This window comes from Pimephales promelas, chromosome 6, assembly GCF_988280905.1.
Source record: "Pimephales promelas chromosome 6, fPimPro1.hap1.1, whole genome shotgun sequence".
NCBI classification, from domain to species: Eukaryota; Metazoa; Chordata; class Actinopteri; order Cypriniformes; family Leuciscidae; genus Pimephales; species Pimephales promelas.
Genome location: NC_142774.1, coordinates 31,822,700 through 31,836,634, shown reverse-complemented (window position 1 = coordinate 31,836,634; position 13,935 = coordinate 31,822,700). Strand labels below are relative to the sequence as shown.

The following is a 13,935-nucleotide window of genomic DNA, read 5'->3' as shown; positions in this document are numbered from 1 at the left end:
TCTGAAAGAAGAAAGTCACATACATCTAGGATGGCTTCAGTTTGAGTAAATAATGGGATGATTTTCATTTTTGGGTGAACTATCCCTTTAAGTCACCATACATACTTAATAAGTCATACATACATAAGTCAAGTACATAATTGAAAACCTCTTAGCACCAAAATACATGCTTTCCTCTTTCTCGTGCTGCATATAATCATTTTCTTATAATAAATTTACCAGATAAACGAAATATGTATATGGAAATCAGTCATTATCATATTTGTATATCAAAGTACCATGGTTTTAACATTTGAGATGCATAGTTTTTCACACTTTCTATCTGAGCTTCAATGAAATCTTCAGGGCTCAGACTGCCCTTATTCCTTTCCTCAGGTCAAATGTCACATCTGCTCAGAGTTAAGCAGTGACTGTGAGCAACTCATATACAATCCAATCTCTGTCATTCCAAAGCTGTGTGCTGTAGACATTAATCACAACATCCTTCACACAACACCCTATCAGAATTATGATTAGTTAATTCCCACACTTTCCTGCTGTCCCATACTCTGAACTTAAATTCAAGAAAAAACAAGATCGCCATTGGGTTGCTATGGTAAATTACAGCAATGAGCTCTAGTTTCAATAGGAATGCTTGTGAATGTGTTTGGCTAATGAATAAAGAAGATTTTCAAGGTAAATTCCTGACAAAATTGTCCCATTAATATTGACACAAAAGCCAAGTAATCATGTTGTTGTGCAGGGACTAATTGCTTAGCTTTGTTTCTAACTGATCTAGTCTTTTACTAATTGCATTTTTGAACATATCATTTGAAGAATTGAAGGAATTGGATTTTTATTTGGGTTTCTTAATGGGAGGCATGTTTTTTTTATTATTATTTTTTTTATATAAGATTTGTTTACCAGAGAAGAAACTGATTAAGATATTAAGACATGTTGTCAAAGATATAGACATTTAATCATCAACTTTATCAACAAGTATCACTAAATTTAAGTGAAATAAAATTAAAATTAACGAAGTGAAACAAGACAGTAAATTTATATTCAATATATTTTCTCTGAACACACAAAAAAAGAGAAAAATATATCATTTGAAAATAGGGTTTTACTGCATTGTACACAGTATTATATTATAATGTGATGTGGTGATTTGTCTTTGGTCAGTTCCTGTTGAAGGGATGAAGAGTGAGGAGAAGTCTGTCAAACAATCACCCACATCCCAGATTCAAGGAAAGTCTCTAGTTATCAAACCTGTATCAGGTCACCGCAGCAGAGCGAGCTCCACACCGTCTAAACCCGTGGCAGGTGAGGAACCGTGAAGTTTTAATCTTCTAATCTCACTAACTCTCTCTAACAGTCACACTTATTTTCATGTTTATCAGAGTCCACATTCATCTGTTTCTCATCATTCATTATTTACACATCAAAACAGGCTCAAAGGGAAACTCAGTCTCTTTACCGTCAGATCTTCTGGAATCATTAATCAGTGGGAAAGCTCTGATTGTCTTAAGCTAATGACACTGCAATTAGAACTCATTTGATGTTATTTTAGATCAAAATCACAATCTGATTACAACCATATACACCTCTTAATAGGTTTTTCTAAAATATTTGAATACCCTAATTTGTTATTGTAATTCCTCTTGTATTGTCATGATAGAAATAGATTAGATTAGATCTTTTCAAATGGAAGGTAGCAAATTTCATACAAAAAAAATGTATCATTTGTTTAAAAAAATATATCCACAAAACAAGATAAATTGACACTAGAAGCACAATTAGAAGCATTAAATATTAAGAGATATATTTATAAATATATACATCTTGGATATATTGATAATAATTAAAAAAAATTGAAAAGAAAATGTATTACAGTTTCCAAAAAATATAACTTTATCCTCCTGAGACCTAGAAATTTTTTTTTTAATTTTTAATTTTTTCATGTTATCACATTGTTTAGAGCATAAGAAACAAATTGAAAAAAAAAAACATTTTTGAAAAATGATATTTTATTCATATGTTATACTATGGCTTTTTTTTTTATTATTTGAAACCCCATAACATTTTCCTCATATATTGGTTGTTGAAATACAATTGGAAAAGTAGTTCGATTTAAATTATAATTACAATATATTATCATATTTCCATAAGAGTGCTACATTTGATCTCTAAATTAATGTTAGACATTTTTTAAAGACCAAGGAGAAGTTGTTTTCATGGTGAAATCTCCAAACATTTGGTACGTATCTCTGAATTACCCTGAATGTACTCTTTACAGGACATCCTCACATGCATGATGCATGTGACATGCATGATGTCAGAGAAATACTCTAAAATATAATGTCCACTACAGTGGAAAAAACGTTTTCTTGAGCACCAAATCAGCATATTAGAATGATTTCTAAAGTATCATGTGCCTCTGAAGACTAGAGTAAAGATTCAGCTTTGCCATCACAGGAATAAATTTCATTTTATATATATATATATATATATATATATTCAAATAGTAAACATTTAGGAATTATTTTAAATTGCAATCATATTTCACAGTGTTTTCCCTGTATTTTTGATTACATAAATGCAGCCTTGTAGAGCATAAGACTTCTTCGAAAACCATTACAATATTTTACCAACCCCAAACTTTTGACGCCAGAAAACAAGTTCATATTGATTGCCTTGCTAATTGCTTTGAGTGTGACGATGGTTGTGAAGGTTTAGTGCCATTCTTTCTGCCCCGCCCTGTGCCACCCACTGCCATTAAAACACGCATGCACATACAGCCTTTACAGGACATCTGACTCAGTCACTTAAACCTGCCACTGGGTCTGTTAATATGAATTTTGATTTCTTCTGCACTATTTTAATAGGACTGAAAGCCCCAGCTGTGACCAGCCATGTGACAGCTAAGCCTAACCAGAATGCTTTGCAGCGTTGTGGATCTGCAAGACTTATTCGCTCATCATCAGTAATAGGTAAGAAGAGAATTTGATTGTGTGTGTCTGTATCCATTTACATTCTACCATTGCTGTGTTGTCTATAGAATAATATGATCAGTATGTATCTGGGTGTGCTGAGACAAACCCGGAAGCGATCGTGCATAGAGCCTATTGCTATCGCTGTGATGTCATGTGAGTGACAGGTTGTCCCGGCCCGCCCTCATGCTAGTAAACACGTTATCAGAGAGGAGATAAAATCACAATTTTTACATGTGTAGTTTTATATTTCTCTATCATTTTTAATTCAATTATGCTGTTGCAATGCTTCATGGGATTGTAGTTATTTCCCTCACTAAAGTTGTTAAAGCTACACTGTGTGATTTTTACCCCCATCTTGCGGTGTAAAGATATATGACCATCCAGTGAATATTAGTTTCTGTTCCTCTCAATTCCGATTTCGTTTTAACTCCTACGGTGGCCAATGTAGTCCAAGATTAACATGGCTTCCAGTTTGACCTCATCCATGATTGTTAACCGAAACGTAAACTTGAAAGGCGAAGCTTTAATTAACGGGTATGTCCCTCTTTGGCTAATGTACTTTCAAGATGGAGGGGCAACATGGTGACCGACATTTGAACCCCTTACCCGTATGTATTTTCAATGGCATATTATACACTCACGAGAATACTTTATTACTTGAACGAAGTAAATATACATTAATGAGCACACATATTTGTGAAAGAACTAAGTGTTTTTAGCTAAGAATAAACTAAAAGAGTTACACAGTGTAGCTTTAAAGGCCCATTGAAATGCCTTGGAATGTACAGCTTTGTATGCCAGTAGTGTTTAGTTTACCTCACAGACTTCAAGTCGTACTTGACAGCACCATGGAAGCGAATCTAAACACTGATAATACGTTGGATTCAATAGTAGAGGTGTGAATAAATTCTTATTCAACAGACAGTTGGGAAATGGAATAAAACTTGAGCGTTTGAGCAACAGAACAGACATTTCCAGCCCATATTGCTACGTGACAAATCAGCGGTCACTTTGGCCAGGTGGTATTTATAGCATAGGTGGCGGGACACTTTATATTCTAGAGATCATTTGATTGGACAGAAGATGTGAATGTGAATATTGTCATTGTTTTTTGGAACACTGTTGTTATTATTAACTTCATAGCTGGTTGTCTAGGTTAATGTCTAAAAATGCTTTAATGAAGACTTTTTTGAAATCCCTATGGGAGAAATGAATGGGAAAAATAATTCCGGAACCAACAGCACTGAAAAAGAGGGCGGGCAGTGTTGGACTCTATAAAATTACTTGTCACCATTTCATGAGTTGTCAACTTTGTAGTGTGTATGTGGCCCATTTGAAGTATTGTGTAAGTACGTTCTGTAAGTAAGTTTAATTGTGGGTTTAATTCACACGTGACTTATTGTGTGCAGTATAGAACATAAATGCCATAGAGATCCTCAGGCCAAAATTCCAGTCACATTCACAACCAGTGCATATTTCTTGGCATTTCTTGCCTTTCCGTCTTGTACTTACAAACATCTTGACTTTAACAGCATTTTACCCACACGCACCACCTCCGCCCCTTGACTGTTCCTAATTTATGTTGCTCTGGCCGTGCAGCTGTTGGCCTTTCGTGATGAATAAGGAAGCACAATAGTGTCAGAACACAGCCAATCATGTGCTGCTTGACGTCTCTCTATTCAACAGTGTCACTCATCAGTATTCTGAGACGCTTGTTTCTCTCTCACTCTCTTTCTCTCCATTTCTTTTTCTTTATCCAACAAAGGCATCCATTCAGGAAGCCTGCTGCTTGGAAGATACATAAACGGTAAATAGATGTCTGAGAGAAGGCGCCCGAAAAAAGAGAGGAAAGAAGGAGAGAAGAGGAGTTATAGGAAAGATAATGACATGAGGCAAGATTAGGGTCTAATATGCTGTATGCCTATGAAATATGAATAAAATGAAAATCTGTGAAAAGAGAGAATGTAGGCATTCAGTGATCAAATAAATTCCATAAAATGAATTAGTTAAAGGAATAGTTCACCAAAAATGTCTTGAAAAGTGTTTTGTTTTATTATTTTTTTGGTCCAACATTGGACTCCGTTGACTTTCATTTTTTGGTGAATTTTTATTTTTTTTATTTTTTTGGGTGATTTTTTTATTTATTTATTTATTCAGATAATATATTTTGAATTAAATAATGAAATATATCTTGAATTCTTACCTCATTGGTGTTTTTTTTTTTTTTTTAAGCAAAAACACCTCACCAAATTTTGTTACATTTAACAAAAACAAAAACTAGTAAATAATGCATATCAAGATATTTGTACTTAGAATATTCTCTAGTATGGAGTCTTCTTTTTTTTTTTTTTTTGCACAATTTCGTTCCTCAAATACAGGATGTATAGATGTTTTGTATACAAAAATACTAATTATTTTTTCATTTTACACAATCTATAATCTTCAAATGCATGATCTTCCATCCTCATACCCATACTGTAGCAAAGAGAGAGGGAGTGAGAGAACGACATTACTCATAAACCGCCTACTCCCCGCTCTGTGCTCACTCCCTCCCCATCCCTTACATTGCCTCTATCCCTCCATCCCCCCTTCTGAGTGCATGAGTGTGTGTGTTGAACTACAGAGAGCTTGGCTTTGTGTGTGTGTGCGTGTGCAACACACATAAAGGATTAGCGTGTGCACGTCTGCGCGAAAGTGAGAGAGGGGAGCAGAATATATGAGACACTGGCTGGTTCAGCATCCAAGAGGACGCCGCTGAAAGAGCTGCTCATCACCCTGGTGTTTCTGTTGGAGTATCAATCTTTATCATTCTTGATTTTTGTGGGGGGAGATTTTGAGATTTTTAAAAATAGCAAAATTGCTTTTCCCTTATGTTTTTTTTTTTTTTTTAGTATTATTTATTTTTTCACTTAAATTGTTGATTTGACTTCCCCCTCCTCTTAAAGAAGACTTTTGCACTGGAATGTGACAAATAGATTTTTCTTTCTATAGTGAACATTCCGTTTTTCTTTTTTTCTTCTTTTTTCAAATTTTTTGTTTAGAAATCGTATTGAGAAATTTCTTGATTTTGTTTTTCTATATCTTGTGGAGGATTTACTCTCCTCCAATTGGACATCGAAGGTCATGTTATGGTCTCCGAGACTTTCCTTATCAAACTTCCACGTGAAGCTCACAGCTAAGGGACTTTTCCGCAATCTCCAGCTACTGCCAGGATGCAAAAAAAACACAGTGGTCTTCCACGCAGGTTGGAGAACGTCTCTTCTCCCATCCTCCATCTCTCAATCTTTCCCATCATCTCTATCACCATACGCCCCTTCCCCCCTGCCATATTTCTCCTTTTAACACCCGTCTCTCCTTAGTTACCGTTGATCCATCCGTGATTTGAGGAGCGTCCTTAACCATTGTTTCTTTTTACAGAAGATGCTTACAAAAAATCATGTGTTTGTGTGTGTGTGTGTGTGTGTGTGTGTGTGTGTGAGTGTGTGTGTAATGTAGTGAAAGGCTCGGTCGCGTGATCTTTAGTGGAGTGATGCTTGTACCAGAGTGCACCATGTGCAGTGCCACAAATAGAAACTGCTTGCTGTGTTTGATCTGTGTTATGCTGCATTGTGATATCCATACGTAAACGGCATTAATTTAAGTGTTTATATAAGCAAGGGGAACAGTATTGCTTTTTTGTGCTGGGAGTATATAAAGCACAGATTAATGCCATAGTGTGGTATATCAGGACAGTTAGGGCTCAGCTGATAGCGTAAACTAACTGAATTTTACCTCAGCCTAACCTAAATTCTCCACTGCCCTCCTTCTTTCTGTCAAATGAAATTTAGGTTAGGGTTCATGTAAGGATGTATTTCCCTATCTCTCTCTCTGGCCCTGTTTACACCTGGTATTAATATGCGTTGTGGTAGATCAGATCACAAGTGAACGATGCTAAATACAGATGACGTTTTGAGCTTGTCCACTTTAGAAACACATTCGACCGGATTCATTTCGTGGTGTAGACGCTAATTTGGCCGAATGCATTCTAGCAGCCACAAAACTACTGACCTAATGCTTAAACATTATGGGATATGGGCTAGTCAAACTGGATTTAAACTTTGTCGGCTGAAGACTCAAGTTTTATTTGAAGACGGAAAATGTAGCAAACACAATGTTCTCACCATTCCTGATTTCTAACACGCATTCACAATCACAGCGTTCAGTGGTCTTGTGGCTGTCAGAAACCAATGCTGCTGCTCTCTGTTTGTTTTGCCGTTGTCTCCGGATGTGTTCATATGTAAATTGCATATGTCATACTTAGATCTGAAAAAGCAAATACATTTACCCTTTCTTAGACAAATTAAAACAGGTGTAAACGGGATTGTGTCTCGCTTACTTGTGATCCGCATCTTAATACTAAAAGTGTAAACATCCCCCGTCTCTCTCTCTCTCTCTCTCTCTCTCTCTCTCTGTGAATCTGTTGGAGAATTTCTATCATCAAGGTTAATGTAGGACTTTTCTCATAGTTGTCTTGCTGAGGTTTGTCTGTTCTGTCCTAATATATAATTTGTTTATTAATCAAGTCTTGATTATATCTCTTAAATGGTTTTAGCAACTGTTGCTTATCAGCTCAGGTCTAATACATACAGTACCCTCCACTGCTCTTACAATTTTGAAAAAGTGTGATCAAATTCAAATACAAATCAAATACAACAAAATGTGACCTGGAAATGTTCACAATATGTATCTCTCGTCCACACAAGTGGTATACTGTAGGCATAGCAGTCCTAATGAAAGACACAGTGGAAAATTCCAGAATATTTTTGAACACATAGACTCAGAGTGCAGCATCTCCTCATGGTTGTCTCCATAGAAACTAGCATGCTGGCTCATGACGTGCTGTTATTAACAGACCTGGTATATGTGACCCGAGCATCAGCTTTGAGTGAGTGAGAGAGAACAGTTTGTGCATGCCGAACGCTCCAGTACACAGTTCACGTGATATTGGTTCAAATTAATCTTTATCTGAGAACACAGCCTCTCTAATCAGACCAAATGCTTTACAAACCCTGATTTTAGGGATGTAATGATGTGCGTATGTGTGCGTGTTTGTGTGTGCCAAATGCATGGGAACACAGTGTACTCAAAGTGGGCCACCAAACTCAGACATTCATTACAGCCTTTTTTTTTTTAATCTATTTATTCATCTGGATTTGATGGCATGCTTTGGACTTGTAGTTTCCATCCCTCATCATGTGATTTAATCTAAACTTCCTCTGGCCTCATTCTTATAATTCCAATCCAGATTATTTCCCCAGACCCACCTTCTGATTCTGTACAGTACAAATCTCACTTTCATTCTTGTGTGTGTGTGTGTGTGTGTGTGTGTGTGTGTGTGTGTGTGTGTGTGTGTGTGTGTGTGTGTGTGTGTGTGTGTGTGTGTGTGTGTGTGTGTGTGTGTGTGTGTGTGTGTGTGTGTGTGAAGGAACTACATCTGTGAAGTAAATTCTTGTATTTTTTATTTATTAATTTATTTTATGGTGCCTAGAAGTAGAAAATGTCATTACTGATCTTTTTAAGAGTAGAAGTGTGAAATGCAAAATAATTATATTCACAATTTTTGTCTGGTGGATGATTAAATCATCCAAAGTGAAAAAAAAAAATTCCATATTTCTCTGTATATTTACAGGTAGTTAAAGGAATAGTTCACTTAAAAATGAAAATTCTGTCATCATTTACTCTGTTGTTTCAAACGATTGGCTTTCATTGGATTTGTTGTCTTACTATGGAAGTCAATGGGGTCCATCAACTGGTTACCGACATTCTTCAAAATATCTTCTTTTGTGTTCAGCAGAAGAAAGAAATTCATACAGGTTTGAAGCAACTTGAGGGTGAGTAAATGATGACAAAATTTTAATTATTCCTTTAAGCAAAGACCCAAACCTTATATTTTGGCAATGCACTAAAACCACTCACAACACTTAAGCAACACTCTGGCAATCCATGGCATACTGTTATCATGTGTGTGAATTTTGGCGGGAAAACAGGGAATCCCAAGCCTTTAATATCCAAAGAGATCCATAGAAAATCCAAATACATGTTTGTGTGTGTGTGTAATCACACTTATCCTCTTCAGATATTCCCTTGGACTTTCCAGTGAGCCATACCCCTTGCTTACCCCATTTCTTAAATAAGAATAATTAATCAAACTAATTTTGATTGAGTTGTGATTATGGTGGTATGTCGTTCTACCACAGGCCCTGGATGTCGCTCTCTCTGTCTAGCGGACTGGCCACTTTGTCTTCCCAGCCATTCTCAGATAGGTAATCTCACCAAACTATCACAACAGATCTGATTTAGTCAACTTACAGTCCTTTAGACTGGAAAATTGGTGGTCAAAAGCTACTGTACTTAAGGGGGGGGGGGGGGTAAAAATGTTCATAAAAAATTTTGAAAAAAAAAAGATCTGAAGTTAAAAAGCCTTTATTATTTTGTCGAGGGCTAAAACATCAAAACACCAACACGTATCGGCCCATTGGACATCGGCCCAATACCCTGATGAATGTACCATTTTAATACCATGTTTTTTGGACATGGTCATGGTATTCTATGATATACTGTACCCTGGAAGACGTGTAAATATTCCAACCATGACATTTGGTAATCATATATCAAAGTACTATGGTATTTCTATATGATACAATGTTATATCCCACAGTACTTTTCACATCATTTTTTAGGAGAGATATTTTAAGCTGAATAATATGAAAAAAATAAAATAAACCTGAATTAACTTGATTTAATAAAATAACAATTTGCTTATTTTTTTAATAGTCTGCTGTTCAAAGTTTGGGGTCAGTTTTCTGAAAGAAAGAAATACTATATTCAGAAAGGATGCATTAATTTGATCCAAAGTGGCAGTAAATACTTTTGCTTTATTACAAAATCTGTTCTTTTCAAGTCTGTTCTTTAGAACTTTCTGTTCATCAAAGAAAAAATGTATTACAATTTCCCCAAAAAAAATATCAAGCAGCACTATTATTTTCAACATTGTTAACAATACGAAATGTTTCTTGAGCATCAAATCAGCATATTAGAATGATTTCTGAAGGATCATGTAACACTGATGACTGGGGAAATGTGGAAATTGCTGAAAGCTGCTGAAAATTCAGCTTTGCCTACAGGAATAAATAATTTTAAAACATAATAAAAAAAAGTTCTTATAATAAATAAGAGACTTCTTTCAAAAACATTAAAAAAACTCTCATCATCCTCAGATTGATAGCTGTATCATTAGAGAGTTTTCTCTTCCTAAAAATGACTGTTACATTTTTATTGAGAAGATGTGCTGTAATGTGTTTGAATGTTTCTTCTCTTGAATGTGTGGCACTGATTCTGTAAAAAGCGAGATAATTCTTTCCATTAAGCAAAATGCTGAAACGTTTATTCAGGCTTTCCTTCAGAAAGGGTGCATAATTTCCTCATCTGCCTTCCAGTAATTATGTGGAAACCTTTTTTTTTTTCTCAGTGGAAGGCTTGCGGTCTGCTGGTTGTGTGTGTATGTGTGTGTGTGTGATGAATAATCTTGCAGTGTAATGAAAAGAGAGTTGGTAGAAACAACAGCATCAAAGGAGCACCACTCTGTCTGTTAGCATAACCATGAACATATCCGGACTGGGTGTGGACACGCTTGACGGAACTTGTGTTTGGACGCCTGTTTTAGAGCCCTACTCAGTGTGTACGTGTGTGGTAGCTAGTTACGGTCTGTCTCCAGTGGAGTGTTTGGGGGACAGCAATCACAGCGTGTCTCCTATCAGAGTAGACCATCATAAACGCTTATTATGAGGCTTAGACTGCACACTGATTACACGGTACTCATGGACTTTTCCTGTTCACACATGCACACACACACACACACACACACACACATGCAAAGACTCTTATTGAATATGCACTAGCCCAAATTTCGCACAGAGTAGTGATGCTATTTTTTAGGTGCTTTGGAATCTATAAAGACACATTCTCCATGTTCATATTGTATACCTAATTTTATTTAACCCAATGCATTCCAATTCATTGTATCAATCCCTCACACAAACAGAGCTGCGTCATTAACTAGTTCTCCAAAAAATAATCTCCTCTCTGGTTTTCAAGTCAAGTCACCTTCATTTAGTGCTTTTTACAATACATATTGCAAATACATATACAGTGATAATAGGAAATAAATGCAACAAAGATTGTTTTGGCTGTACTTTGAGGTAGGTTTCTTTGAGGTAACTTTTGCTATTTTTTTTTCTCTTTTTTTCATATCATGAGGACATTCCATAAGCATATTGGTTTTTATACTGAGCTAATGACATTTCCTATTAGCCCCTAACCCTAAATTGACCCATAAACCAAAGCTTTCTGCATTTAAAACATAATTTAGTATTCTTTATAAACCGTTTTCTTCATGGGGACCCTAAAAAACCCACATAAAATCTATTTCAGATAATTATATATGTATTTTGTGTTATATATGTATTTTTTTAGAATATACAAGAAAGAGGGAAAAAAATAATCTAAAACATATTTGTAATAATACATTTTTTTTTAATACACCTAACACACACACACACACACACACACACACACACACACATTAAACATGTTCCATGGTGATTTCATGGTATTCTATCTAGAGTACCATGTATGTAAATACTGTACCATGACATATAGATGTGGTAATCATTCAGCATCATAGTATAGTTACCATCTGATTCCTCAATACTGCCACTAAACCGATTTGTGCCGCTATAACGTCTGTAGCAGCGAAGTATGTCAGGTCAGCAGCAGTGATGTGATCAGAGCTGATGACAACAGTCCACGTGGGTAGCAGATTGTGCAGATGTGGTCATGTGACCACAGGCAAGGGCACTGTTTATTCTGATGCCACTGGGTTACAGTTATTTAAGGACATTACAGTTACCTCAAAGCACGTATTCCCTCACAACTCATTGAGCCAGAAAAGGACTGCAGCAATGCCTCTATTTCAAGGCTGCGTTTAAATAATGTAACAGGGACCTTCGTCACAGTGATCTTTCCATTATGCATCACAGTTGGCTTTGGACTGGCAGATTTAGAAAGAAAATTGTTTTACTGTGTGTATGAAAAATAAATATAGAGAGCATTTTAATGATAATTAGTTGTGCATTCACCATAAAGAGGAGTACATTTTTCTGTTTATTGAAATAATCAATTGTCAAAAAAATAAAGAAAGACTAGATTTGTTTTCATTAAATACACTGTATACCTAAAGAGTTTCAAAGACTAATATGAATGTAGTATTGTATATAAACTGTGTCTGTGTAACTTCTACAGGCGGTTGATATATTGATATATTCACACTTCACTTCAAACAGTCTCCCTTCGTTAAGAGTGATGAATGATGTGTTGTTGATCATTTGTTGTTTTACTTAATGTCCAAAATGCACATAAAAAAGCTATGTGATCAGAATCTGAGGGTCAACACAATTCTGAATGTATCTGCCAGCAGAGGGCATCAGAGAGACTTTGTTATTCATGGGAGGTGGTTGAAATGTAGTTCACCCAATTATGTCATCATTTACTCACCCCCCAAACATTTTTTTAGTTATTATTATTATTACAAAAAACTAAAAAAGAGAAGTTTAGCAGAATGTTGATGCTGCTATTTTCTGCTATTATTTGTTGGAGTGATGGAGGTCTTCAAAGCGCCAAAAAACATCGTAAGAAGTTTGTATGGCTATATTCAGCTAAATGCAATATTGAGCTATGACCATTCTGAAAGACAGTTTTGCGCTAAATAAATTAATGATAGAATTATTTTTATTTTATTTTGAGTGAACTATCCCTTTAAGGGTGGCTGTCAAATCAGTACTCTAGACTCGAGTAATTAGGGCCCAAGCCCTGAAAGGGCGAAGGCCCTATTGTTTTCCTAACGATTATTATTATTATTATTATTTATACGACTATTCGGGCACTTTTGGGGCCCTTAACATGCTCAAAAACTCTTGAAACTTTGCACACGGGTCAGAACCCGCGGCCATCAGGGCCGGGCTGAAGATGGTACCCGGGCGTGGCAGGGGGGCTAGACAGCGCCCCCTGGAACGGGGTCCGAACACTTGGTCCATAAATCAAACACGCTTGCATGTAATAATATGAAACTCGGTACACATGTTGATCTCATCGTTTCATCTATATCTCGTGCTTTTACTTTTTACCCCAGCCCAACAGGAAGTCGGCTATTTAGGGTTGTTCGTAAAACACTCGCAATGGAATTTTTAATACTCCTCCTAGAGCTTTGATCCAAATTCGACGAAACTCGGTCAGGGTGAAGTCAAGACATTGAGGATGAAAGTTTGCGAGGGGATTTTTGATATCTCGAACGGTTTGGCCGTGGCGAGGAAACAAAATAATGGCGAGAAACGTGAAACAGGAAGTGTATCATAACTTCAGCACACATCAACCGATCTTGATGAAACTTCAGCAGTGTGTTCGCTGTAAGAGGACGATCACATGGATGTGACTATTGTGAGTCAAAGTTATAGCGCCACCAACTGGCAGCAGGAAGTGTGTCACTTTCAAAATGCTTTGATATCACCCTTTCATTTTTACCCGATTTGCTTCAAACTTCATATGTATAATGTAAACATACGGCAGATGTAGACCTGTGAATGGATTCTTGATATCTTTGAAACTGTTGCCGTGGCGACGCATCAAACTTTACCCTTCTTTTAGGATGCTTTTAGGATACTTTTGAGACCCTTAGCATGCTTCAAAATGCATGAAACTCGACAGACACATCACATTTATTAGCCAGTAGACACGTGCAAAGTTTCAGAAACGGGCGTGGTGAGGGCTCAGTAGCGCCACCTTTTGACAAAAGTGGGGTTGTTAGTTTTATCTACAGTTACAAAAATCGGTATGTATATTGTACTCCTCGAGCCGGACAACTTTCTAA

General features: G+C 36.3%; 1 protein-coding gene across 2 annotated transcripts in view; it reads left to right on the top strand.

Moving 5' to 3' along the window:
• mtus1b (microtubule associated tumor suppressor 1b) overlaps positions 1-13,935 on the top strand; it is a 49,722-nt gene that overhangs the window by 19,928 nt on the left and 15,859 nt on the right. For both annotated transcript variants that reach the window (XM_039674733.2, XM_089132416.1), the window contains exons 5-6: positions 1,165-1,305; positions 2,868-2,972. In XM_039674733.2, the coding sequence (XP_039530667.2) occupies positions 1,165-1,305; positions 2,868-2,972 (246 nt within the window). The remainder of the gene's footprint in view (positions 1-1,164; positions 1,306-2,867; positions 2,973-13,935) is intronic.